We start from the raw sequence: 25895 nt of genomic DNA, 5'->3' as shown, positions 1-25895 counted from the left end.
TCCCTTAATAGAGTACTTACACGAGTATCAACTTTATATAATTTTTTTTAATGTTTATTTGTATTTGAGAGAGAGAGAGACAGATAGAGCATGAGTGGGGGAGGGGAAGAGAGAGAGGGAGACACAGAATCCAAAGCAGGCTCCAGGCTCTGAGCTATCAGCACAGAGCCCAACGGGGGGCTTGAATTCACAAACTGCGAGATCATGACCTGAGCTGAAGTCAGCCGCTCAGATGACTGAGCCCCCCAGGGGCCCCGAGTATCAACTATATATGAATAAAGTTGACATCTGAAAAACAAAAACCTTATGACTTATTTAACATCCTGTGGTAGATACTGGACCAAATGCTGTTGCAGCAGAGGCAAAATAAATCTTGCCTTCAAGGAGTTTACAGCATCGTGAATGATCTAGACAATAAGTCCGCAACAATATAGTGGGTAATATATACACATTAACCCATAACAATGATTTGGATTCATTGTGCTGAGAGTCTACCCTTGGCGTTCTGGGATCGCGAGAGAAATATGCAGAAGAGGCAGGTGGTGGTAAGAGAGGCTCCCTCTGCTGAGCTTCAAAGACAAGAATGCTATAAAGACAAGAATGGAGGAAGGAACAAGAAATGCAAGACAGCTCCTGTGCAAAGAGATGCAAAATTGACATGTTGGATTTCGTGTCGAGGTTTAGAGGTTAGGGTTTTAATTTGGTGTGATTGGTTACTGTTGGGAGTGACACCAGAGTAGGGGGGGAGGCAGGTGGGCACCTTGTATGATGTACTTAAAATTTTAATCTTTCCTAAAAAAAAAAAAAATAATAATTTTTCCTGGAAAGCTGTGAAGAACCATAGAAGACTTTAAAGAGGGGGAAAGGAGAAATGGCCAAAGATGAGGCTAGAGAAATAACGAAAATAGTGAGAGTGTGGATGGAGAGGGACACAGCTGTCAGACAAAGGAGATTGAGTCCACGTTGAAAGAGAGGCAGAGGTGTGGGGCCTCGGGCTTGGGCAACCAGGGCCCATTTACCGAGACAGGTAATAAGGATAGTTTCGTGTAGCTTAAGGGTTCAGTTCTGGAAGTCATGAGTTTGGAATCACCCAGGCAGAGATAGCCGTAGGAAGTGATCTCTTGAATCTTCGCAATAACCCTGGGGGAAGGATTAGCATATTTTACAAATCCGTTAACTGAGACTCAAGAAGGCCATGCAGCTTTGCCTGAGCTCTCCAGAACTGCTATTCAAAATTCAGATTTTTGAACTCCCAACTACAGTCTTTCTTTTATCCCATAACTGCCACAAGCTCTCTCTTTTACATATTGAAGATTCTTTTCTGTAATGATTCTTTTCCCTAATAACCTTCTCTTTCTGTTTGATCTTTGGTGTTCTTTGATGAGTTTTAACCTCCTATGCATCAGTGTAAGGAAGTGGTTGGTTATCTAGTACCAAAAGAGAGATTCACTAACAGTACTGTTCATTCTGTTTCCATTGCTTTCTAACTTGAAAGGAATACAGTAAGTATCACTCAAAAGTTGCCTGCTTTGAGTATTTTCCTCTTTTTAATCCATCAAGCGCTTTGCTTTTAAAATGCTACCAATTTCTCCATACAAGTACCATCTGCAACATTATTATGTTCTTTCTTATGTGTTTGTTCAGGCTAAAGGGGTGTCGAGTTGAGACAGAGTGGTGTTGCTTAAGGAATGTGGCACGGGCCACACAGACAGGGTTCGCTTAGTGACTTTACCCAGGTAACATCACCATGGCCCAGAGCTGGACCTCCTCCTTCAGCTCTGGACACCTGATTGTTAGCATGCCAAACGACAGTCAGTCTCTTGAGACCCAGCTCGCCTTTGCAGAATTCATAGGCGATCAGCGTAAACCAGAATGGAGACTTACTAATTTCCACTGAAACCGTCCCACAGACCAGATTGTCTCTGTCGGCATTCTTCCCTGGTAGGAACCAAGTGGGAAGACAGTTACAACCACAAGTGTGTGGTCTTCTTGGTCAGCAAGAAGAGTTAGGTACGTGCTTTAAATGGCTGGTGGACTTAATCCTGACGTTTCTACCTGCCACGGGAGTCTAGACTGTCCAGGTTGTGGGCCAGGACCTCCCCTCCCCTTGGCCGTGTCACCTGTAACTGCTAGACATTCGTTCTCTGACTCCTTTTTCTAAAGTTTGTGTGGATGACTAGGTGGCTCATCTCGTTACTGAGAGCCGTTTTCTTGATTTTTTTAATAATTTTTAAATGTTTATTCGTTTTAGAGAGAGAGCAGAGACAGAGCATGAGTGGGGGAGGGTCAGAGAGCAAGGGAGACACAGAAAGTGAAGCCAGCTCCAGGCTCTGAGCTGTCAGCACAGAGCCTGACGCAGGGCTGGAACTCACGAACCATGAGATCATGACCTGAGCCGAAGTCAGATGCTCAACCGACTGAGCCACCCAGGCGCCCCACCCCCTTTTCTTTATTTAACTACATATCCTGTCTTCCTGCTTCCATCCCACGTAGCATTCTCTTTGCCCATTAATATCACTGTTGATTTATTAATCAAATTTTATCTCTTTACTGCCTGCAGTCTGTGTTTTTGGAGTAGCATTCCTATAGCCTTGAGGTGTGTTAAGATAGGATATGATAGTCATAGCTAATAATCTGTATGTGTGTTATGTAGCTTGGATGGGTAAAGAAAAACATTTAAATAACACCTAATTTTGAAAATTTACTATAAATTATAAGCACCAGGTAATAATTACTTATACACTATTTAGCCATGAATCTAAAGTAGCATGGTCACTATTATGATGCCCATTAACTTTCCATTTTCTAGAGCTAATTATCAAGTTTATAGATGACTTTGTTTTTCCTTTATTTCCTGTATCTGGTCATTTCATTGCCCCTTAGCTTTTAAAAGATAATAGGAAGATTGTCTTAATATTATTAACTCTGGCAGTTAGTTTGGTGACGAATCTTTAATAAAATGACCCTTTTAGTTTGAGTTATTCTTGTCTCTGACACCAGGGGTTATTGGAATAAATGTTTCCGTGTTTAGTTCCAGAGGCACCTGATCGGCCTACCATCTCTACGGCATCAGAGACGTCCGTCTATGTCACTTGGATTCCTCGGGCCAATGGGGGTTCTCCAATCACTGCCTTCAAGGTCGAGTACAAACGGATGAGGACTAGTGATTGGCTGGTGGCAGCTGAAGATATCCCTCCTTCCAAACTTTCTGTGGAAGTTCGTAGCTTAGAGCCAGGTAGTAATATTCAAACATTTCCTTTTTTGCCATCCACTGCTGACTTGAGATGCATATTTATAGTGGTCTCGTACTCTTCTGATTGTTAAAGTAATACAAGCCTGTTGTGTGAAAACGGAAGAGAAACTATGAAGAAAAGAATAAGTCACCTGAAACCCATCCAGCCAGAGATAAGCATTGTTTACAGTTTGGTGTATTTTTGTAGCCTTTTTTTTTTTTTTTTCATACAAACCAGGATCGTGCCATAAATACTGTTTTGTGATCCCATTTTCCCTCTATCACATGCCTTTTCCAATATCATTAGAAATTCTTCAAAAACTCAAGTTTTTAAGAACTGTATATCTGCTGTATTTACTTAACACGTTCTTTTCTTCTGGGTCTTGGATTCTTTCTAACTGCTAATCAGTAGAAACAGTGCTGTGTGACATCTTTGTGTGTGTGTGTGTAAGGTGTTTTGCTATAATTACATATTTTAAGAGGAAAATTGCTGGTTGTTTGACAAAAATTGTTGGCTCTGATGATGAATCTCTCAACGGAAATGGGAGAACACTCATGCTTTGCTCAGCAGAACACCCGACTTCCCTGTCCGTATTGAGGCTGTATTGAGACGTTAAACCACACAAGGAAAAAGCAGTAATCACAAATACACTTTGGTTGCTTTTATCTATGTTCCATGACCATTTTTGTTTATGGCCTTTTTAAATGTACTTTAGTGACAGATGTCGGTGTTTGTCTAGACAGGTAACATGAGCCTCAGAACCTGCAGGTAGAGTTGGGAGAAGGTGACAGTTTTAAATGTGGGCGAAGCTGGGTAGCATTTTACAGACAGAAAACACCGTCTTCAGAAGCCCCGTGGTTATTTATGAGCCATCAGGAAACGTGCTGGGGGAGTCTAATTTATTCTTTAGATCTAGATCGTCAGAAACTCACAATCCTTAGAGGTTTTTGTTTTTTTTTTTTTTTTAAGTTCTTAATATGTAATACAAATAAATACCTTCTGTTGTGGCTTAAATCTGTCCGCTCTTATCCCATTATTGGTGAAATCAAGTGACATCTGCTGTCACCCACACAGCGCCCCTTCCTAAGTGTATTCACTGTGTTAAACTTCGCTTCAGTTGTTTCTTTCAAAGGGGAAAGAACCTCGTTTTGAACACAGATACTTCAACCAATACTGCATTTGATGGTTATGATTTTAGAACGTGATGGTAAAAAAAAGTAAATGCGCTCTTTCCTGTTCTCTACCTGCCCCTGCCATGACAGACATCATTAATCTTTCATGGCCTTGTCTCCCAGTGGCTCCTAATAAGCTCTTGGACCCGGGAACACGACATCTTGAACATCCGCTGCCAGTTGACAGAAGCTGGCAAGTGGATTGAAATCTGTTTACCGTGGAGACTTCAGAGTGTGTTTTCGTGACTGTAGATAGATACTTAGGCACAGTTGTCATATCTCGTATAATGAGATGACCTTCCGTTGTCTGTTTGCAGATTTTTAAAAACTCTGTTTTTTCCTTTTTTTTTTCCCTCCCTCAAAAGGTTCAACATACAAATTCAGGGTTATTGCCATCAACCATTATGGTGAGAGTTTTCGGAGTTCGGCATCTCGTCCTTATCAGGTGGCTGGGTTCCCCAATCGTTTCTCTAACCGTCCAATAACTGGACCCCACATTGCTTACACTGAAGCTGTCAGTGATACGCAGATCATGCTGAAGTGGACGGTAAGTGGGACAGCTTTTCTAATGAGACGGTTGTCTAGTTTGGCCATGGTAATGATTGATTTGATATCCTCATGACACGATATTACGAATAGCAAATGTTTTTAACTTCTAAGTGAGGGAAAGTTGAAGGGCATAGAATATTTATCTAAAAGCACCTGTGATGAGTGGGACAGTCTTCTCAGCTCTCAGCCAAGTGTTAACTTAATTGCCATTTCAAGATTGAGTGATAGATTTTTTATCGTGTTTATTTATTTATTTTGAGGGGGAGGGAGGGGGAGAGGGAGAGAGAGGGAGAATCCCAAGCAGGCTCCATGCTGTCAGTGCAGAGCCCGACATAGGGCTTGATCTCACAAACCACGAGATCATGACCTGAGCCGAAATCAAGAGTTGGACGTTCGACCAACTGAGCCACCCGGGCACCCCCAAGATTTATTTATTTTGAACCAAACGTACTTTTATGCCTTAGAACCTGGTGAAATATATTACATTATTTTTGCCCAGCCCTCCAGTAAATTAAATGCTTGCAATACCTTTGAATTAAATTTAAAATAGCCATCAAGGATGTTTACAAAATGAAGCTGGAAAAGTATTGCCACACAGATATTTCACATCATGGATGCTGAAAGTTACACTCATTTTTGTCTTTGACAAGTCTTTGCTTCTATTTTTTAGTACATTCCATCAAGTAACAATAATACTCCCATTCAAGGATTTTATATCTACTACCGGCCAACAGATAGTGACAATGACAGTGATTACAAGAGGGATGTTGTAGAAGGTAAGTCCCACTGGCAAGCTGGTGTAAAGAGCTTTGGGCGGAGAAAGTTTATAAATATTATGAAAAACATCGTCCCAGGTTAAGCTAGATAAAATATGAAATGTCATAGACACTATTACTTTGATTTGTTTTCCCAAAGAGAGACCATCTTTCCAAGGTAATATATATAGTATCTTCCATTTTGGTTATAGAAACAGTTAAAAAACCCTGGGGGAGATCTGACTTGTCAGTAGTTCATCTGAAAAAAATTCTTGTTTTCTGTTTTATTTAAGTGAATAGTAACGTGAGTATAAAAATCACTTGCAACTTCTAGCTATATGTAAAAAAATGTCTCCGTCTCAGTTCCATTAACGTCTCTACTGGAATGATTGAGTCTTAAGCATGTTCTCCGCTTTGAGAGATGCTCAGGAATTGGAATATATAGAGACAAAAAACCAGCCAAGATAGGGAAGTGTGTTGAAACTACCTTTCCCTTGCATTTAAAATACAATCTAGAACTTTGCATGTGGTCTGAAGGCCCCACATGACCTGGCTGGCCCCTGCCTGCACCTTCCTCCAGTCTCACACACGTCTCCCCTCTCACTGTGTCTTCCGTGACACGCCGGCCCTCTTTGAGTTTCCTTGTGTGCACCAGGATCTCTCTTGCCTCAGTACTATGACACGTGGCAGTTCCTACTCCCTACTGTGTTCCTCTTCTGGTGTTTTATTTAGTTTTTTCTGTTGTGGGCCGAAACGGTACTTCCTCAGGTAACCTCTGCCGGTTCATGTGAGTTACCCTTGGTGTAATTTCTAAGTGTGCCCTTTATGGTTATGTCATAGAATTCACCACAGTTGGTATGTAAGGAGTATGTGTGCATGTGTGCGTGTGTGTATGAAAGTATTTACTTAGTTTGTCCCCACCGCTAAACGTTAGCCTCTTTGTGGGCAAGGAGTCTTTTCTCTAGTGTCGTATCCCCAGCCCCTCCAGTGGTGAGGTGTTCAGTATTTAATGAATGAATGGAGTCGAAAAGAACAGTGGAATATCTGAGGATGATCAGGCTGGAAAAAGGACGACTAACAAGCAATGTGACAGCTGCCTTCAAATACTGAAAGACTATTATGTGGAGGAAGAACTCAGCCGGTGGGGAGGGGCAGCTAAAAGGAAGTAGCATGAAGAAGAAACCTCCAACACGGCTCTTTTAACAAACTCAGAAACTCCTTAATTTTGGAGGTGTTCAGTAGAAGCTGGATGCTTCTTTCTCAGTGATCTCTTAGAAGGGATTCTTGCTTTGGGAGGAAGGCTTCCTCCAAGGGTTATTTTCCCCTCCCAAGATTCTGATCCTTTGAGCTATTAACATCACGATGGATCATGTCAAAAAATGGCCCTGGGCCAAGGTTGTTTTCATACGACTTCTTGATGTCAAAGGCTGCATATAAATTTCGTTGTAAGTAGTCTTATAATAAATTCATTTAAATATGCTAAATTAAGTTTTCTTTAAATAGTGTAATTTAAATAATGTTTTTCCAGCAGATTACTTTTGTAATATAGTAAAAAATTATCATCTGAGTTTTAATACCTGGTGCGTAGCAGGTGCTCAGTAAATATTTTTTGAATGAAAGAGTGATTATTTTTCTTAATGTGGAAAAGTAGGAAACAAATTAGTTTCCAAAATCCACTTTAAACATGAAGCACTGGGGGAATGAGGTAAGATACTTGTTAGCGGCCAGACTATTCTGTGAAGTTAAGACGGTAGCTGTCTTGAGGGAGATATGACCGGAAGAAGCATGGGGGGTACTTTTGGGGTGCCGGTAATGTTTTCTTTCTTGACCTAGGTATCGGTGCCATGGGTATGTTCAATTCATGAACATTCAGCGAGCTGTTCCGTTATGGGTACTTTTCCGTGTGCGCATTTCACTTTCTGAAAAAGCTATGCAAAAAGAAGAAATGATAAGAGTTATTAGTAACTGTTCTATATTTGAGTTCTAGCTAGGTCGTCATTTTAGTTTAGCTGGGTTAGGAGAGTGGCGCTGTCACTTTTATTTCTAAAATCTTTTGACAGAGATTAACATTTGCTATGAAATAGTTCTAAACAAGGTAAATGTAAACAAAGCGAACATCTCTCTTTGTCTCGCTCTGTGCCATTCTTTTTCCAACCTCCCCTGGTTCTACTCTCTAGAAATATCCACCAGTGAACAGTTTTTAAAATATATTCCCTAGTTCAATCTTTGAAATTTTTGCAAGCTTTTGTGATGTGAATATGGCGTGTGGAACTGGGAAATTAACTTTCGTATCCAGTAGTCGTGTCTGCAGATGTGAGTTTTGCCTTACGGTTCACAGAGAACTTGTTTATAAACTTCATAGACGGAGCAGTTAGATGTTTAAGTGGGCTTCACTGTGCTGTGTAATTTGCTTATTCCTTATTTTCAAGTTTATGCATTTGAAATTCTTTTTGTGGCAGTTGGAAACTATTGGCCTGTTCTCCCAAACCAAGGAACAAAAGTATTTACCCTTTGCCCGTAAAGTTTTCTTTAAGGCAAAGTTTTAGATTACTTATGTATATGGACTCAGAATTGTTTAAGCTTTTGGAAAAAACCTGAAACTCAATTACAGTGTTAAAGAATACACCAAGAGCAATTACATCAAGTTATCCTATCTTCTGAATTAAGTTCCACATTGGAGTAAACCGTAAATGTTTCCAGCATACCAGTGCTTTTGTGGTGAATATTTTTGTCTTATAAAGTTGAGTTTCCAAAAAAATTAAAGTATCAGGCATCCTAATCGTTAAGCCTGTGCTTTGGCTTTTCACCTTTTCTAAAATATTCTTTGAGAAAAAAAGAAAAAAAAAATGACCCGTTTAAGAAAAGGGTATGCTGGTTGGTTGACTTTCAACCTAATAATGTACTTTGTTGTCTTACTCATCAGTGATCAGGAAAACTCTCTCTGCTAGTGCTTCCTGTCATTTTAGCCATTTGAATAATTACCATAACAGTGGAGTATTATTCTAACAAGATATGTGTTCTTTTACCTGTTTTTCTCTTATTAGTTAACATATTGCAAGCGCAGTTTAATTACGTTTTGACTAGGACTCTGAAAGGAAAACTTCCAATCTAGTGTGGTCATTATTCAGGAGAACGTTTATAGTTAGGTGAGTGTAGGGCTGAGCTAGGAAAGGCCCAAGGACAGAGAAAAAATAGAAGTCTTTGAGAAAGTGTTTGGAACTTAGAAATAGATCTATTCCAGTCTTTGAATCAAGATTGTGAGTCAAGTTTATTTTAGGGTCCTCTTTATACTTACAAAGGGGGCATAGAATTCCTTACTTCTTGAGCCTTTCAGAGTCCCTTGATCCTAAAGCAAGCAGATTCTCTTCTGTGTAAACTATGGGTCTTTATGAATGAGGGGTTTTGTAGTGGTGACCTGGAAAAGGGGCTGTGTTTCCGGTCTGAAATATTTTTGTCTGTGTTGAATTAGAAAGGAACCCAGTGCTGTTGGACCTGTCAGCCGAGTAGATTTGACTTGCTTGTGTGGTTTGGTTTTGTTTTTCCTCCCCCTTCAATTAATTCTTAAATCAGTAGGTGGTATAGTTGAGCTTCTAAGGAACTGTGGAAACAGTTTGAGGAGGTATGCTCTAAGAGGGATTAAAGGTGCAGGAAGAGTTCATTAAATCTGCCAGAAGTGTCCCTGTTTATTAAAGTTCATCACATGTCCATGGAAGTAAAAATGGAGAGTGGTTCGCATGAGAGTTGGTTCAGTTTGGGGAGTGTTTCTAAATGAAACGTTGGCTGGGTGCCATGGATAACAGAAGTCATTCTATTAGAGATACTTGTGTGGTTTGGAGACCCTGACTCAAAAGAAAAGAAACAGTGGAGCAGGAACCAAGAGTTTCCGCTAGTAGATTTTGCTTTTTGATTATTCTCAACCATTTGTTCAGACATTCACTTAGACGTCTGTTCACGTCACATCCAGTCCAGCAGAACTGAGAGTTTCTCTGAGGCCTGTCTTGTAAATAAATGGTCACTTATTCTGGGTCGGGCGCCATTTGCTGATCTCGTTTATAGTACTGCTTTCTGGAGGGTGGACGGACTGGATTGACTTGCTAGGCTAAAATAGACCATCAGAGGACTTGAGGGGTTTTTCTCCCTTAACTTATGCATAAAATTAACATGGATTTTACGAAAGGCCTACTGCTAATTCTTGGTAACGAAACAAAATATTACTGCCAGTGCACGGGTATAGCTTTAATTCTGTGTACCTCTTGTCATTTGTTTCATGGCATGTCACAGAAATGCTGTTTATCTTGCTGCATTACTGAAGTGCTTCGCTGAAGGACATTTTCATCACGCAAACAGACGCTATGGCGATAGGATGCTGTTCCAACTGCGTTTCGAAGTTACCTTTGGGTCGTGCGATGCGTAAAGCTTGCCTTTTCCTTTTCCTTTCTAGGTTCAAAGCAGTGGCACATGATTGGCCATCTGCAGCCAGAAACCTCCTACGATATTAAAATGCAGTGCTTCAACGAAGGGGGAGAAAGCGAGTTTAGTAACGTGATGATCTGTGAAACTAAAGGTAAGAGAGGAATGAGAACTCATGCTTTTTTTTCCTGGCGTGAAGACTGTCCCAGCGGAAAACATAATACGTTGACTAGAGCACTTGTCTAAAACCTAGTTTACGGAAACATTGATCATATTCATTAATTTCTGTGTGGCTCCAAGCAACTCACTCCTCTTCTGTTTTTCTTTTTCTCCACAAAGAGAGTAGAAATATTTGCCGAGTAATTGCTGAGATTGCTGTGAAAATTAGAATACTTTTTTAAAAAAAGCATAATTTTAGGGAAAAGTGCTTTATACCCTTCAAGTGGTTTCTTGAATGACAGTTATGTGTAACTCTATTTACTTAAGTGTGGTGGTTAAATTCAGAATTAGCAGTGCGCTATGCTAAATTGAAATTCCCAACTCTGCCTCTGTATGTAGATTGACTATAAAATATCTTCTAGTTGTTTTTTTTAATGTTTATTTATTTATTTTGAGAGAGAGAGAGACAGAGACAGAGAGAGAGAGCTGGAGAGGGGCAGAGGGAGGGAGAGAGAGAATCCCACACGGGCACCTCACTGTCAGTGCAGAGCCTGATGCAGGGCTCGAACTCAGGAACTGTGAGATCATGACCGGAGCCAAAATCAAGAGTTGAACGCTTAACCCACTGAGCCACCCAGGTACTCCTATTATCTGTTTTTAAAGGTGATAATACTACACGTAATAGAAACAGCTAATGTGGCTATTTACAAATTCGTGTCCAGTCTCAGTTAAGCTAATAGAAAAAGAGACTGTTTTTAACTTGTGTCTGTTTTTAAGAACAAGAGAAAATTTCCCATATTCCTCCCCGTCCCCCACTGGTCTCAGTGATCAGGACTCAGTCACATGCTCCCCAAACTATTCCCGGGAGTGAAATGATTGATCAGGACCTACTTTAGTTGTTGGGGTTTGAGTGGACAGCTCAACAAAATTGGGGCTCTGCAAGTATGGGAGGAAAAGGCTGCTGACTGGGCTGGGCAGCCTTGAGTGTGTCTGCTACAGGTGATTTTATGATACCAATTCAAAAATGGAACTGGGGCACCTGGGTGGCTCAGTCAGTTGAGCGTCCAACTCTTGATTTCGGCTCAGGTCATGATCCCAGGCTCTTGGGATCGAACCCATGTTGGGGTCCACGCTGAGTGTGGAGCCTGCTTAAGATTGTCTCTCTCTCCCCCTGTCCCTCTCCCCTGCTTGCTGTCTCAAATAAAATAAAAAACATTTTTTTTAATGAAGAAACTGAGGCTCAGATAAATTGAATTATAAATTTTTTAAAATGTTTTATTTATTTTTGAGACGGAGAGAGACAGAGTGTGAGCAGGGGAGGGGCAGAGAGAGGGGGAGACACAGAATCCAAAGCAGGCTCCAGGCTCTGAGCTGTCAGCACAGAGCCCGACACGGGGCTCAAACTCACAAACCGTGAGATCATGACCTGAGCCAAAGTCGGATGCTTGACCGACTGAGCCACCCAGATGCCCCACATAAACTGAATTATAAAGACAAGACATTGTTCCATCTTTTAATGCTAAGTTAGTCATATGACTTTCTGCTGCAAAACCCGCATATTAAATCCACATTAAACGTGTATATAAATATACAGACATTTAAATTTACCTTGGATTTAATTTGGGTAGTATATATTTGAGGGGCTTTTTGTATTAGTCACTGTGATACGTTAACGGACATTTCTTACTTGCCTCTAGAGTGTTGTAATACGTAGGGCAAAATTAAACAAAAATGGAATTTATCATCTCTGTCCCCAGGACATTTAAGAATCTAGCCAGGCAAAACATAAAAGATAGACAACAGTGTAATAACTGTATTATTTAAGCATAGATGTGTCTATAATAGTATATGCCTCATTAATTGACTTTGTTGGAGAATAAAAGGTTCTACCTACAGACTTCCAGGTCACTAAAAAATGAAAACAGCTCTTTAAAACAGTAACTGTTCATATTGAATAACTTTCTGAAATGTATTACACAATTCCCAGCCTGTTTAAATAGAATGTATAATACACAATCTCAGTTTTTAAAGAAATGACTCAAGGGGTGCCTGGATGGCTCAGTCAGTTAAACGTCCAACTTTGACTCAGGTCATGATTTCAGGATTTGTGAGTCCAAGCCCCACACTGGACTCTGTGCTGTCGGCACAGAGCCTGCTTTGGTGGATCCTTCTACAGATTCTCTGTCCCGCCTCCCACCCCTCCCCCACTCGTACTCCTCTCTCTGTCAAAAATTATAAAAACATTAAAATAAAAAAAATAAATGACTCAAGGTTCTTGTTTTTTTTTTTTTTTAATTTTTTTTTAAAACAATCTTTATTTATTTTGAGAGAGAGACAGAGTGTGAGCAGGGGAGGAGCTGAGGAGAGGGAGACACAGAATCCGAAGCAGGTTCCAGGCCCTGAGCTGTCAGCACAGAGCCCGACGCGGGCCTTGAACTCACAAAGTATGAGATCATGACCTGAGCCGAAGTCGGATGCTTAACCAGGCGCCCCTCAGGGTTCTTGTTAACGGTGATTGTCTTATCTTTAGTGATTTAGTAAGGTTTTTCAGGAATGGTGTTGAAACCAGCCCATTTCCCCCCACTCTTAAATATCAGAGACTGTCATAATTTTTCTTAGTTCTTTGTTTTCTCTTTATGTTTTCCATCTCACTTTTCTTGTTCCATGCTCTTAGCCTCTTCTTCTTCCTCATCCTCATTCTCCTTCTTCTTCCTCTTCTTTTCTTTTGTTTTAAAGTTTATTTGTTTATTTGGAGGGGGAAGGAGCCAGCAGAGAGAGAGAGAAAGAGAAAGAGAATCCCAAGCAGGCTCCACACTGCCAGCACAGAGCCTGAGGCAGGGCTGGAACCCATGAACAATGAGATAATGACCTGAGCCGAAATCAAGAGCCAGAGCCGAGGCTTAACCAATTGAGCCACCCAGGCACTCCTCTTTTTTTCTTTTTCTGCTTCCCCCTGCCTCCTCCCCTGCCTCCTCCTCCCCCCTTCTTCCTCTTCCTCCCCCTTCCTCCTCCTCATCCCTTCTTTTTCTTCCTTCCTTCTTCTCTTCCCTTCCTTCTTCTCCTCCCCTCCTCCTCCCTTCCTCCTCCCCGTCCTCCTATTTCTTCTTACTGATGTTGATGAGTCTGTGTCACCTCCACCACAGAATTTATTAACTTTAGCAGCAGTTGGCAAAATCATCAAGCTTGGTAGAATGGTGAATAAATAAAAAGTAAATGAAGAGTAGATAAATCTGACGGACTTCCCCATGGGTAATCATGATCTTTAATGTATGATCTGTAACGTCTGTTTTGCCTCAGAAACTCATTTGTTTCCTTTAGAATTGGCAGGGACCTTCAAATTGTCTAAGCCAACATACTACCTGAAGTAGGAGTTTCTTTTAGAGTCTCTGCCGAGTATTCATCTAGTTTTCACTGTTGGAGACCTCTTTCCTTTGAAAGGTGGCCTCTTTTTTATGGATTCCCAGCTCTGTGCTGCATAAAGTTGCTAGAAAGTTCAACCCCACTGTACTACTTATTGACTGAGATTGTTTTTAAAGACCACTCTGCCCCAGTACAAGCCGTAACAGGAAGTATAATAACTAATAATAACAAAAGTGATCGAACACTGCTATGTGCCAGTCTCTGTTCTAAGTGCTTTACATGATTAACTCATTTACCCTTCATTACAGCCTTCTGATAGAGCAGTTGTTATCTCCAGTTTCCACCTACAGACACTGGTCCGTGGAGGTTAAAGTCCTACAGCTAAGGATAAATGGTAGAGCTGAGAATATAAAGCTGGGCTGTGTGGTTCCAGAGGCCGGGCTGTCAGCCACTATGCTCTGTTGCTACTCTATGACATTTAAAACATTCAGAACATGTTTTTTGAGGACAGAGACAATGGGGTTTGAGGCCACCTGTTACTAGCTTCTGTTGTCACTCTTACTCAGAATATCAATGCATTAGGTAAAAAGACTGCATGTACGTGGACTCCATAGGGTATTGGTTTTGAAATGCTTGTCTTCAGAATTGCAGATGATTGTTTGAATAGTATCTTGTAATAGTAATCACATGAAAGAGACATAAAATATGTACTTTTGAGTCTTCTTCAGCTCAGAGTATATCACAGAGAAATATTTGTTCCATCCGTAAGTTGGAATATTTTTATTTCAACTCTGATAGTCTTCTACAAGGATAATTGGGCAGATAATCATATAGGAGCTTGGGTTCAAGTAGGTACATTTGTTTCCCTGATTTTATGATTTCTCTAGAATTTGTGGACAAAGACTTTGGCACATCCGAGTTTTCAACTTTTGAGCCCTCTTTGTGACTCATTGGTGGTCACATCATCTCAGTAACAAGTATAAACACATTGGTTTGCATTCCTAACCAGACCTCCTTCAGAGAGTAAACCATTTCATGGAGTCTGTTCGCTCTGACATCATGTTTTCCTTTATATTTCAACTAGTAAAACGTGTTCCTGGAGCTTCTGAGTATCCCGTCAAAGACTTGAGTACCCCTCCAAATTCCCCAGGAGGTGGACGAAACGTTGGGCCTGCCACCAGCCCCACCAGAAGCAGCGATATGTTGTATCTGATAGTTGGCTGCGTGCTGGGTGTCATGGTCCTCATTCTCATGGCTTTCATCGCAATGTGCCTGTGGAAGAACCGCCAGCAAAGCACCATACAGAGTAAGCCATTCAGAAATATTTCCTTGTCCTTTTATAAAGATGGGTGGGAAAATATTGTCAGAATACATACTGATCCCTAATACTTTTGTGCGTGAGTGTCATGGCATAAAACATGTTAGATACTCTTCATTCAGGGAGGGGACTTTAAAACTGTTCTAGCTGTCAGCCAGAATAAGTGGAGCATCACATTAAATTGCCCAGTAGAAATAAACAGCAAAGCCAAAACCAGGCAGGTCTCTAAGTAAATAGCTGACTTAGTGCTGGGAAACCCTGGCTTTGTCGGACCACCAAAGAGCAAAGAGTTTTTGAAGCGTGAGCTCTGGGATTGCTGCAGGAACGCTTTCTTACTGGTACAAGACCTGTCAGCAGGAATAGAAGAGGCTGGAAAGTCTGGAAAGGAATACTTTTCTAAGTTGCTTTTACTGAATGACACAAATTAAGGTAACATGGTCCTGTTTCAGTACCTGGTGTACCCAAACAGCTCGAGACTGCTATCTCTTCCCCCTAAGTGTATCTTGTAATGAGAGTGTTTACACGGTCAGTGATGATGCTATATGAAAACAGCTAGCCCAGGACCCCTCTTCCTTTCTCTTTCCCGACCTCTCTCCCTTCCCCTCTCCTTTGCCCCTTTCTTGTTCTCCCATCCGTTATAATCAGGGGAATCAGATCCAGCAGAGACTTTAGTCTTTGGTGGGAGGAGGTTTTTTGATTTTCTCACTGGCCCCAGAATAAGAGAATTAAAGCTAACAGCTCAGGGGGAGAAAAGATGATTTGTTTTTATCGAATTGGTGCCCCCCAGGAGACAGTAGGGAGAGAATTGGTAGTGGTGGTGGTACCAGGCTGAAAGGGTTGGAGATCATTTGATTGGCTCTTTTTCTAAATGGTTTCAGTATCATTGACTTTAATTGTGTGAGCTGAATCATTAAAGGAAAAATACTGCTTTGGTTGTCTGGGCGAGATTAATCTGGTTAAGGTCATTTCCCTTTATGACTTGGTAATATGTTCAAAGATAGAAGCTTATGATAGTGATGTTCATTCAGTCATTTATTCAGAAGATACTCATTAACTATCTTTGAGGCGCCTGGCACTGTTTTAAGCAATGAACGCTGGTAAAAAAGTAAACATGGCCCCTGCCCTGTCAACTTACAGTTGTAGTGGAAAAGATAATCAGATATACTGATAATAACTCACCTGTGCAAAAAGTTCAGTAATAGGAAGAACACCTAATCCAATCTTGGCATGTTCTAATACCTTCAAAGAATTTATCCGAACTCTGCCAGTAAGTACTGTAGAGTTTAGGTACCATATTCTCTGAGGACTATTTCACTTTTTCTAGATATGTCTAGTAAGTGTACCCCTGGAAATCAGAATTGAGGCAACTATTTAATGTTTTTAGTATAAGGAAATGGAATAATTAGCCTTTAGTAAACCACAACTTCCATGTGGACTGTATTAACCAAGGAACTGTATGGATAGTCAGTGAATGTATACATAACTCCATCCTTTCATTTAAAAGTGTTATTACTATTTAAAATATCCTACCTAGGGGCGCCTGGGTGGCTCAGTTCGTTGGGCATCCAACTTCAGCTCAGGTTGTGATCTCATGGTTTGTGAGTTCGAGTCCCGCGTCGGGCTCTGTGCTAACAGCTCAGAGCCTGGAGCCTGCTTCAGATTCTGTGTCTCCCTCTCTCTGTGTCCCTCCCCCATTCATGCTCTTTCTTTCTCTCTCTCTCTCAAAAGTAAATAAACATTTAACAAATTCAAAACAATAATAAAACATCCTACCTAAAGGTTGCCTTTTGTTGTTTAAAAAAACCCCTTTTTTAGTGTTTTATTTATTCTTTTTTTTTTTTTTTAATTTTTTTTTTTCAACATTTATTTATTTTTGGGACAGAGAGAGACAGAGCATGAACGGGTGAGAGGCAGAGAGAGAGGGAGACACAGAATCGGAAACAGGCTCCAGGCTCTGAGCCATCAGCCCAGAGCCCGACGCGGGGCTCGAACTCAGGGACCGCGAGATCGTGACCTGGCTGAAGTCGGACGGTTAACCGACTGCGCCACCCAGGCGCCCCGTGTTTTATTTATTCTTGAGAGAGAAAGAGAGAGAGAGAATAAGCAGGGGAGGGGCAGAGAGAGGGGGGGACACAAAATCCAAAGCAGACTCTAGGCTCTCAGCACAGAGCCTGACGTGGGGCTCGAACTCACGAACCGTGAGATCATGACCTGAGCCGAAGTTGGACGCTTAACCGACTGAGCCACCCAGGCGCCCTGTCTTTTGTTGTTTTTTTATACGGTTTCTCTCGGCACTTTGAAGCACGAGGGAGTTTAAACACTTTTTCTTAGTGTTGCCAGGACTTTGATAGTTTTAACTTACATAATTTATTAATTCTTTTGAGTAATTTCTCTCTGGTTAATTTCTTTTCCCATTAACAGAGTCTTAATTAACTCAAAGTTCCTAGCTATCTCCTTACAAGGAAATAGCAATAATTTTCTCAAAGCATATCTCATAATTAGGCGTTAAGTGAACACAGTGAACATATTTAGGGCATTTTATTTTCTTGTATTTATAGTTTCTTAGGGGTTTGTTTCATTAATCAAACTGCCTACCCAAGAAGATTGTCTTTTTTAGTGTCTTACTGTTGTGTGTTTTTGGTTTTTTTGTTTGTTTCATTTTGTTTTGTTTTGCTTCTTCTCTTTTAACAGAGTATGACCCTCCAGGATATCTCTACCAAGGGTCAGATATTAATGGGCAGATGGTGGAATACACTACTCTGCCTGGCACAAATCGGATAAATGGGAATGTTCATGGAAGCTTCATAAGTAATGGAGGTCTCAGCAATGGCTGCTCCCATGTTCACCATAAGATCTCTAATGGAGTCAATGGAGTCATGAATGGGAACTTAAATGGAGGGCTTTACGCAGGACACACAAGCTCACTAACCAGGACGCATGTGGATTTTGAACATCCTCGTCACCTAGTAAATGTAAGAGACCTAATTATAAATAAAGCCTCCCTGGGCATCTGGATGGCTCAGTCGGTTAAGCATGTGAGTTTGGCTCAGGTCATGATCTCACAGTTTGTGTTTCAAGCCCCACGTCAGACTCTGTGCTGACAGCTCAGAGCCTAGAGCCTGTTTCAGATTCTGTTTCTCCCTTTCTCTCTCTGCCCCTCCCCTGCTCGCTCAGTCTCTCTCTCTCTCTCTCTCTCTCTCTCTCTCTCTCTCTCTCAAAAATAAACATTTAAAATTTTTGAAATAAATAAACAAACAAACAGACAAATAAATAAATCCTCCCTAGGCCCCACGGTACCAGGGTGCAATAACATGGTTGGCCTACTTGGCCTTTGTGACCATAGAAACCTTACAGGCTCACTGGACTGGAAATAGTATGTATCAGTGGCAACCCCTTAATCCAGAGTAATCTGTGTAAACTTTCTGTTGTCAGGTGATAGTTATGTTCATCGGTTTGGTTTATATTTTAAAATTCTTTCATGGTGAAAGTGGAATACCAGTAACGAACTTGCCGGAAGTTATTCTTGAGAGCTGGAAATACCACAGGGCATAGATTGGACCTGAGACTTTAAATTTGCTTCATGTAGAGCAAAATCTGAAAACTCGCAGGCCCAGGGGAGTCAGGCAGATCGTGAAACTGCGTGAAGCAAGCTGGGAAAGAGAGCAGTTGGAGGCGGGAGCAATCTGGAGAACACCAGGTGCAGTTCACTCCTGTTGTTGGCACGGACAGAGGGCCTGGGGTTACCGGTTTTCTGATTTTTCCAAAACATCTTGTAAATCCAGGTGAAATGGCGAGATTTTTTACACGTTGGCAACTAATTCCAATTTTTGAAAGCAGCGCATAGGCCACGTGGAACATGTCTGCAGGCCACCAGATTGTGACTTCTGACCTATAATGAGTTTCTTTTGTCTCTTGTGCCTGATGTGTGGTAGGGCTGTTACCTGTAAGATTTTTGCCTTTTATAGTATTACCATCCTTTAGCCACAAGGAGTGATGGGCCTTTAAAAATACTTTATTTCAGGGATAACTTAGTGATCTAGTTCAATTTTTGAAACGGGACTAGAGTAACTAGCTTATTTTGCATTTATGCTGGTTAAAGAGGTTCTCTGCATTAGGAAGTTTGATTTATGATGTCGTTAGGATGTATGTGGATCCACATTATTTTTCAAATAGATAATATGTTTAGTTGATCAAATTAAGCACTCACTGACATTTTTGTCATTGTTCTGATTACAGATAAACTTGCCATAACCCACAATGTGCTAAAATTTGAAGGGAGTTTAGAGGTATTTTTTCACCCTCAACTCAACAAAGACTTATTGAAATTTTACATTTGGAGAATAAAACTGTAATATATGTTCGTATCTTAAAGCTGGACATCTGCTGGGTTTTCGTGTGATCTAGTTTTAACGTGTTGTAGAAAAATACCTCGTTTGTCTGAGTGCATCTCATTATCAAAAGAGAATGGTGATTTCATTATTTTGTGGGGAAAGACATGGCTTATATTCAGACTTTCTAAATTTTTCTTGGTCTCCACTCCTAGTCCAAGCTAGTAACATTGTCCAGGAAACTAAAGGAGAGAGCATTAAAGTTTGAATAGCATATGCTGTTTCCATACGCAGAAAAGAATAAGTCTGATGTTTGGTTTAAGATTCGGACGCAAGAGTTTGGGTTTTTCTGAACGGCGAAATTCTGTTTAAATAATAGTTGCTCCTTTAGGTGTACTAATCCTTTAGAGGCTAACATCTGTGGTTTTCACGTATTAGTTTTCTTACACCTCTTTTCTGGGTGGGAGGAAATAGGGAAATTTTTAAAAACGCTGGTGATCATAAAAATCATTGAATTAACTTTGATGTGTTTAGTGACTCAAATAAGCACATTACCCCGTAGGTGAACTTGATCTTGTGAAGCTTTGGAGCTTATGCTCATGATCTGAATGTGGCAGAGGATATTCTTTCTCTCAATGTTTTCCCAAAAATTCCTGTTGCTAGTTGGATCAGGAATGTGGAGAGACATTTTCAGTACTTTTGGTTTGCTTAGATTCTGGCCGTTGTTATGAGATGAATGGAAATGGAAAGTATTCTGGGAAAAACAATGGCCTGAACTTTCCTTAACCTTGCAGAACTGCCCTGGGTTTGGGTGCAGTGTGACAGCCTCTCCCACCCTTATCAAATTCGGTTCTGCTGTTTTTCGTCTGAAAGCAGAATTTTTACTCTGACCGTAAGCCTGCTTCAGTTCCCAACACCCAGTTTGGAAGAACTCTTGCCATTGTATATGTCAAGCGAGTGTTTTACAATGAGGTATGTGTTAATCTGGGCATTTTTCTTAATTGCCAGGCAGTTTCCGCCAAAAGCAACATCAAAATATTAATCCTCCCCTCCAAGTCATTGCTGGCTGAGAATCTACTCCATCTGGAAAAATATAACATGTTTGAAAACTTAGTGTAGTCAAGTGAACAGACCTAATCGAAATAATTACAGGAAAATGAAGATGGGTTTATCTTGTGACATCATTCAAACAGATTTCCACCCTGTTTCTCCAACTGGCATCACGTAAAATTCTTCCATGACTGCTAGAAAAGTAAAAATGAATAGGAGGTTGTAATGTGCAGTGTGTTTTGGGCCCAGTAGATTTGAAACCCTGAAGGGGAAGTGACTAAATGTCTCCATTTCTTTGGCTCCTTCCAGTACAAAAAGACTTGGGAAAAACATGGCGATTAGCTTGTAGGGTATAGTCTTAATATTGTACAGAATTCATTGGTGAGTATTGGTAACTAACCATCAGCATAACGTTTTGCTCAGAGGTTGGTTAAAATATAGCGTATAACTGTTTCTTATTGGCCCGGCTTTTACATTTAAGGCCGTTTGATTATTGGTCTGTGACACCTTCTCGCTTTTCTCTTTTTCTTTTTCCCTGCACTTCCTTCCTGACCAGGGTGGTGGGAGGTACACAGCAGTACCTCAGTCGGACCCGCTGGAGCGCGTTAGCTGTCGAAATTGCCGGAACAACAATAGGTAAGTGGCTCTGTATTTGCACAGGTTGTTGTGACTATGGTATACGAAGGACTCTTCTTTTTCTCCCCTTTGGCAAAGGAAGTTCTTGAAATTTTATGTAAGATATAAATCTCAGAATATGGAGACTTAACTTTAAGGCCATTACTAATTTTTTGGCCCTGCTTTACAGTTTTTACTTTTCTGGCCTTTGGTTATTTAGCTATATGGACAATGTTCAAGACGTTGTTTCTCACTGAGATGTTATTAAAAGGTTTGGTGTTTTTGAAATCTTTAAAGTAGAGGCATTCTCTGCATATAGACTTTGTCTTTTCTCATCTGTTTTTTTCCGTCTGTGTCATGAATGAGAGCATGTTTGAATGTTAGACGAAAAACCCTGTGTATACAGTAATGTGTTTTCATAGTAATTTTACTGAAATTTTCTTACCAGATTATTCAGCGCTTCTTAAAATTATTCTTAAAACCTCAAGATAAGTAAGTAGCAAAATCTCACTTTCTTTTAATTTTCTGCATTTCAGAAACCTCTTAAGAGGTATATACACTCACAATATTTCAAACAAGATAGAAATATGTAGGGTAACATGTTCATTTAAATTTTGACAAGATTCAGGAAGCTTTCGGGCTACCTCTGTATATAGTAACTCCAAAGGATTGTCAGACGTTTCGTTGTATTAAAGTTCTGTCTGTCAAAAATCTCAGTTCTTTTTTTTTTCTGTAACGATGGTGTTGGATTACGTGGTCTCAGAAGCCCATCCCGGGTCTAAAATTCTACAGTGTAAAAGTTGTGTTATAGTTACTACATAAGATAACTGGAGTATGGACTGGACTTTGGATATTTCATTATTGAAATGGGATGGGACCTATATTTTTCAAATCAACGACAAGGTTAAGAGTTGTGTCTGGGAGTTACCAAAACCAGAGCTTGGAAGGAAACGGTCAGCTATACAACTAACAGTCCATTTCTCGGCATGTGTTTTGAGTTGCAGACCAAAAGCAATGAAAACTTCCTCGAGACTTTTCTTTATTGTTTACTTAGCCCATCTTAGGGTGTGTATGTGAGCAAGTCAGCTGCCTATTTTGTGTACTAAGATTTCTTGTTACATTTTTTTCATGTTTATTTTTGAGAGAGAGGGAGAGAGAGTGTAAGCAAGCACACGTGTGTGCTCACACAGCGCATGTGCAAGTGGGGGAGGGGCAGAGAGAGGGAGAAAGAGAATCCATAGACAGTGCAGAGCCCAGCAGAGGGCTCAAACTCGTGAACTGTGAGATCATGACCTGAGCCGAAATCCAGAGTCAGACACTTAATCGACTGAGCCACCCAGGAGCCCCTGCTTGTTACATTTTTAAATAAAATCTATATGACCCAGCTAAATTTTAAGATGTTTTATAACACTGAAGCCCTATTTTTTGTCCTGAACTGGCTGTAGGCTTTATCACAATTTGTTAGGAACATGCTAAAGATGCTTCATACACCTGGTAAGTAATCTAATAGATTTAATGAAAACGAATGGTATTGCCTGCATATGTAATGTATTGTCCTTTGTGTTTCTCTTCAGCAGGTCTCAGTTCAACTGTAGGCATCAGAGTAATGTTGTAAGAGAACCTCTGGTCTAAGAATAAGTAGACAGAGGCTTTCCCACTGCCCAAATCTATGATCTTGGGAAAGTTATATAATCTCTCTATAGCTATGTCCTTATCTGAAAAATGAAAAATTGTCCTAGGAAATGTAAAATCAGCCCAACATACTCTGATTATAGATTTTGGTAATTTGCTGCTAATCATGTCTTTATGGTGATGTTATCATCCTGGTACCAAAATGCATCCCATTTATACGAATGTGACCAGTATCTACTGTCATGCACTCACTCATAGCCATTTTTATGTGTGTGTGAGTGAGAGTATGTGTATAGTATTGGGGGTTTTGTTATACATGTTTGGTTTTTTTTCCCCTTTAAGACAGTGGACAGTTAATAGTTCTATTAACTTTTCAAGTTGATAACTTCTTGAATTTCATGTTTGGGGTTTTCCTTTTACCTGGGAATATGGGTACATTCTTTTTAGCCTGAGAAAACCAGCTTCTGTCTCACCCCAGCTTAAATTTACTTCTTCCTACATAAGAGTCTGCCTGTTCAGGGCAAATCTTGGCTTGTCTGCATTGCCTTCAAGGTTAGCCAAATGTCTCACCTGGCTCCCAGGAGCCATTATGTGATTTTGAAACTTAGTGATTGGCCAGATAAATATCAGTAAGTACCTACCTTCAACTCTGGAAAATTGGAATCATTAAATGTAAAGCTTCTCCTTTCACTTTGAAACTGAAAAGAGACATCTTTTCTCAAGATCCCCCAAGATGGCAAAGTTTGTAATAAGCTTCTGATGCTGAGACGTACATGATATATGATTTACTCCCCCAAATACGCACAATTTTAGTTAATTTACACCTTTAGGATATTGACATTGCTAAGAATACATTTGCATTTCCTAACACCCGTTGAACTAGTGTGTATGCAAAACGAGGCAAAATTTCAGTTCAGTTATGTGAACATTTATCTGAGGGTGGATACAGGCATACCTCATTTTGTTGTGCTTTATTTCATTGCACTCTTCAGATGCTGTGTTTTGTCCAAGTTAAAGGTTTGTGGTAACCCTACCTCAGGCATGTCCATCAGTGCCCATTTTCCGACGGCATTTGCTTACTTCGCGACTCGGTCACATTTTGGTTAATTCTCACAATATTTCATGCTTTTTCATTATTATAATTCTTATTATAAGTCTTATAATATCATTATAGTTCTCTTTCATTATTATAGTTTCATTGTTATAGTGATCTGATCAGTGATTATGACTCACTGAAAGCTCAGATAATGGTTAAAGTTTTTAGCAATAAAGTATTTTTTTAATTAAGCTGTGTATATGTTTCTTTAGGCGTAATGCTATTGCACACTTTATAGTAGAGTGTTAACAGAACTTTTATATGCACTGGGAAACCAACAGATCCATTTGACTTGCTCCATTGTGACATTTGCTTTATTGCCGTCGTCTGGAACCAAACCTCTTTATCTCAAAGGTATGCCAATAGTGCAGTTCAGTGATTATCACACTTTAGCATACGTTAGAATCACTTGGAGCACTGTGAAAACACAAATGAGGAGGCTCTACCCTTAGAGTTGGTGATTCAGTAGGTATAGAGTGGGGCCTGAGAATTTGCGTTCCTCATGAATCCCTACTGGGACAGATGCTACTGGTCCTGGGACCATGCTTTAAGAACCACTGGAGAATCTGGCTGGTGAAATGCAAGTAGAGGGTAGCAGGATATAAAATGGAAAAGTGGATTGAATTTATATCTTGAATGACCCTGAATGTCACGGTGTAGTAGTTTACTTAAGAAACATTTATTGAGTGCCTACCATGTACTGGGTACTGGCCCACGTCCTACCTCTGGAGAGCCCACGGTCTGATCACAGTGATTTACAACAGAGCTCGAAATATAGTGAGCAGAGTTTGAAGAAGCATGTTGAATCTCGTAGTTCTACATTTAAGGAATGGAAAAAGTCCCTGTTGTTTCAGTAATAACAGTGCAGGAGGGATAGGAGATTTTTATGTTAATCACAAGTGGGGGACATTGGCTGCCTGGGTGGCTCAGTCAGTTAAGCATCCGACTTTGGCTGAAGTCATGATCTCATGGTTTGTGAGTTCAAGCCCCACAGCAGATAAGCTCGGGCCCCACTTCGGGCTCCACACTTTCTCCCTCTCTCTCTCTTTCTCTCTGCCCCTCACTCACTTGAGCGCGCGCTCTCTCTCTCTCTCTCAAAAAGAAATAAATTAATTAATTAAAACACAAAGAAGTGGGGGATATTGGTTAAATGTTGAAAATCAATGGGCCAGTTGCATCATAATTCTCTGGAAGGTTTTTGAGAAGGGGAGCAGTGTATTCAAGAGATGCGTTTAGGCTATGATTAGTGGTTGCAGTACACAGGTGGGATTGCAGGGAGGAGACCAGTTTGTTTCCATAACGAAGACTTGGCTTTCATGTAAGGAGTGAAGGTAGAAAGGAAGAGATGAGGAAGGTTCTAGAGTGGGAATCTTTAGGCCTTGGCCACTGACTGATACGGATCTAGAAAAAAAGGAAGATGCATAATGAAGAGAAAGTTCCCAGCATGGATGGCATGGTAATTGCCACAGTAATAGTCATAGAAATAAGGAACTTAAATAAAGTGACATTGAGAAAAGGTGATGGATTTGGTTTTGGGCATTTAGAGTTCCAAGTTCCAGTTGGATATCTAAGCCAAGATGACAAATGAAAATGCTGACGTTGGGTTTGGGGGTAGATCAGGGCTGTGCTACATATCTAAGAGTCATTTGCATCAAAGTGATAGAACTTAGGGCGCCTGGATGGCTCGGTTAAGCTTCCAACTTTGGCTCAGGTCATGATCTCATGGTTCGTGAGTTTGAGCCCTGCATCGGGCTCTGTGCTGACAGCTCAGAGCCTGGAGCCTGCTTCGGATTCTGTGTCTCCCTCTCTCTCTCTGCCCACCCCCCCTCCCCATTCATTCATTCTCTCTCTCTCTCTCTCTCTCTCTCTCTCTCATAATAAACATTAAAGAATTTTTTAAAAAGTGATAAAACTTAAGTATGGATGGGATCACCAAGGGAGACGGTAGCTTTGGCTAATTGATTATTTTTATATTTTTAATTATTTAAAGTACTGTTGTTGCCTTATTTCCTAGGCATTTAAAGTGATTAGACATCCTTTTTATAAGACTTTCTTCTCTCTTTCATAATTTTTGCTTATAGCCTTGAAATGTCTTCAAGGAGCTGATGAAAGGGACGTGATAAAATAAGGAGAGTGAAAGGAAAAAGCAGTTATTCATTCATTCAGCAAACATTTGTTGAAGGTCTGTAGTGGGCCAAACACCAAGCTAGGTCCTGGG

The 25895-nt window shown here is 40.5% G+C and overlaps 1 protein-coding gene across 4 annotated transcripts in view; it reads left to right on the top strand.

Moving 5' to 3' along the window:
• The window catches only part of CDON (cell adhesion associated, oncogene regulated), a 104466-nt gene that overhangs the window by 60657 nt on the left and 17914 nt on the right, over nucleotides 1-25895 (top strand). For all 4 annotated transcript variants that reach the window (XM_043579757.1, XM_043579756.1, XM_043579759.1 and 1 more), the window contains exons 12-18: nucleotides 3032-3235; nucleotides 4771-4952; nucleotides 5625-5730; nucleotides 10151-10273; nucleotides 14723-14944; nucleotides 17648-17928; nucleotides 20891-20970. In XM_043579757.1, the coding sequence (XP_043435692.1) occupies nucleotides 3032-3235; nucleotides 4771-4952; nucleotides 5625-5730; nucleotides 10151-10273; nucleotides 14723-14944; nucleotides 17648-17928; nucleotides 20891-20970 (1198 nt within the window). The remainder of the gene's footprint in view (nucleotides 1-3031; nucleotides 3236-4770; nucleotides 4953-5624; nucleotides 5731-10150; nucleotides 10274-14722; nucleotides 14945-17647; nucleotides 17929-20890; nucleotides 20971-25895) is intronic.

Source organism: Prionailurus bengalensis, chromosome D1 (assembly GCF_016509475.1).
Source record: "Prionailurus bengalensis isolate Pbe53 chromosome D1, Fcat_Pben_1.1_paternal_pri, whole genome shotgun sequence".
Classification (NCBI taxonomy): Eukaryota; Metazoa; Chordata; class Mammalia; order Carnivora; family Felidae; genus Prionailurus; species Prionailurus bengalensis.
This window is presented reverse-complemented; position numbering and strand designations above follow the sequence as displayed.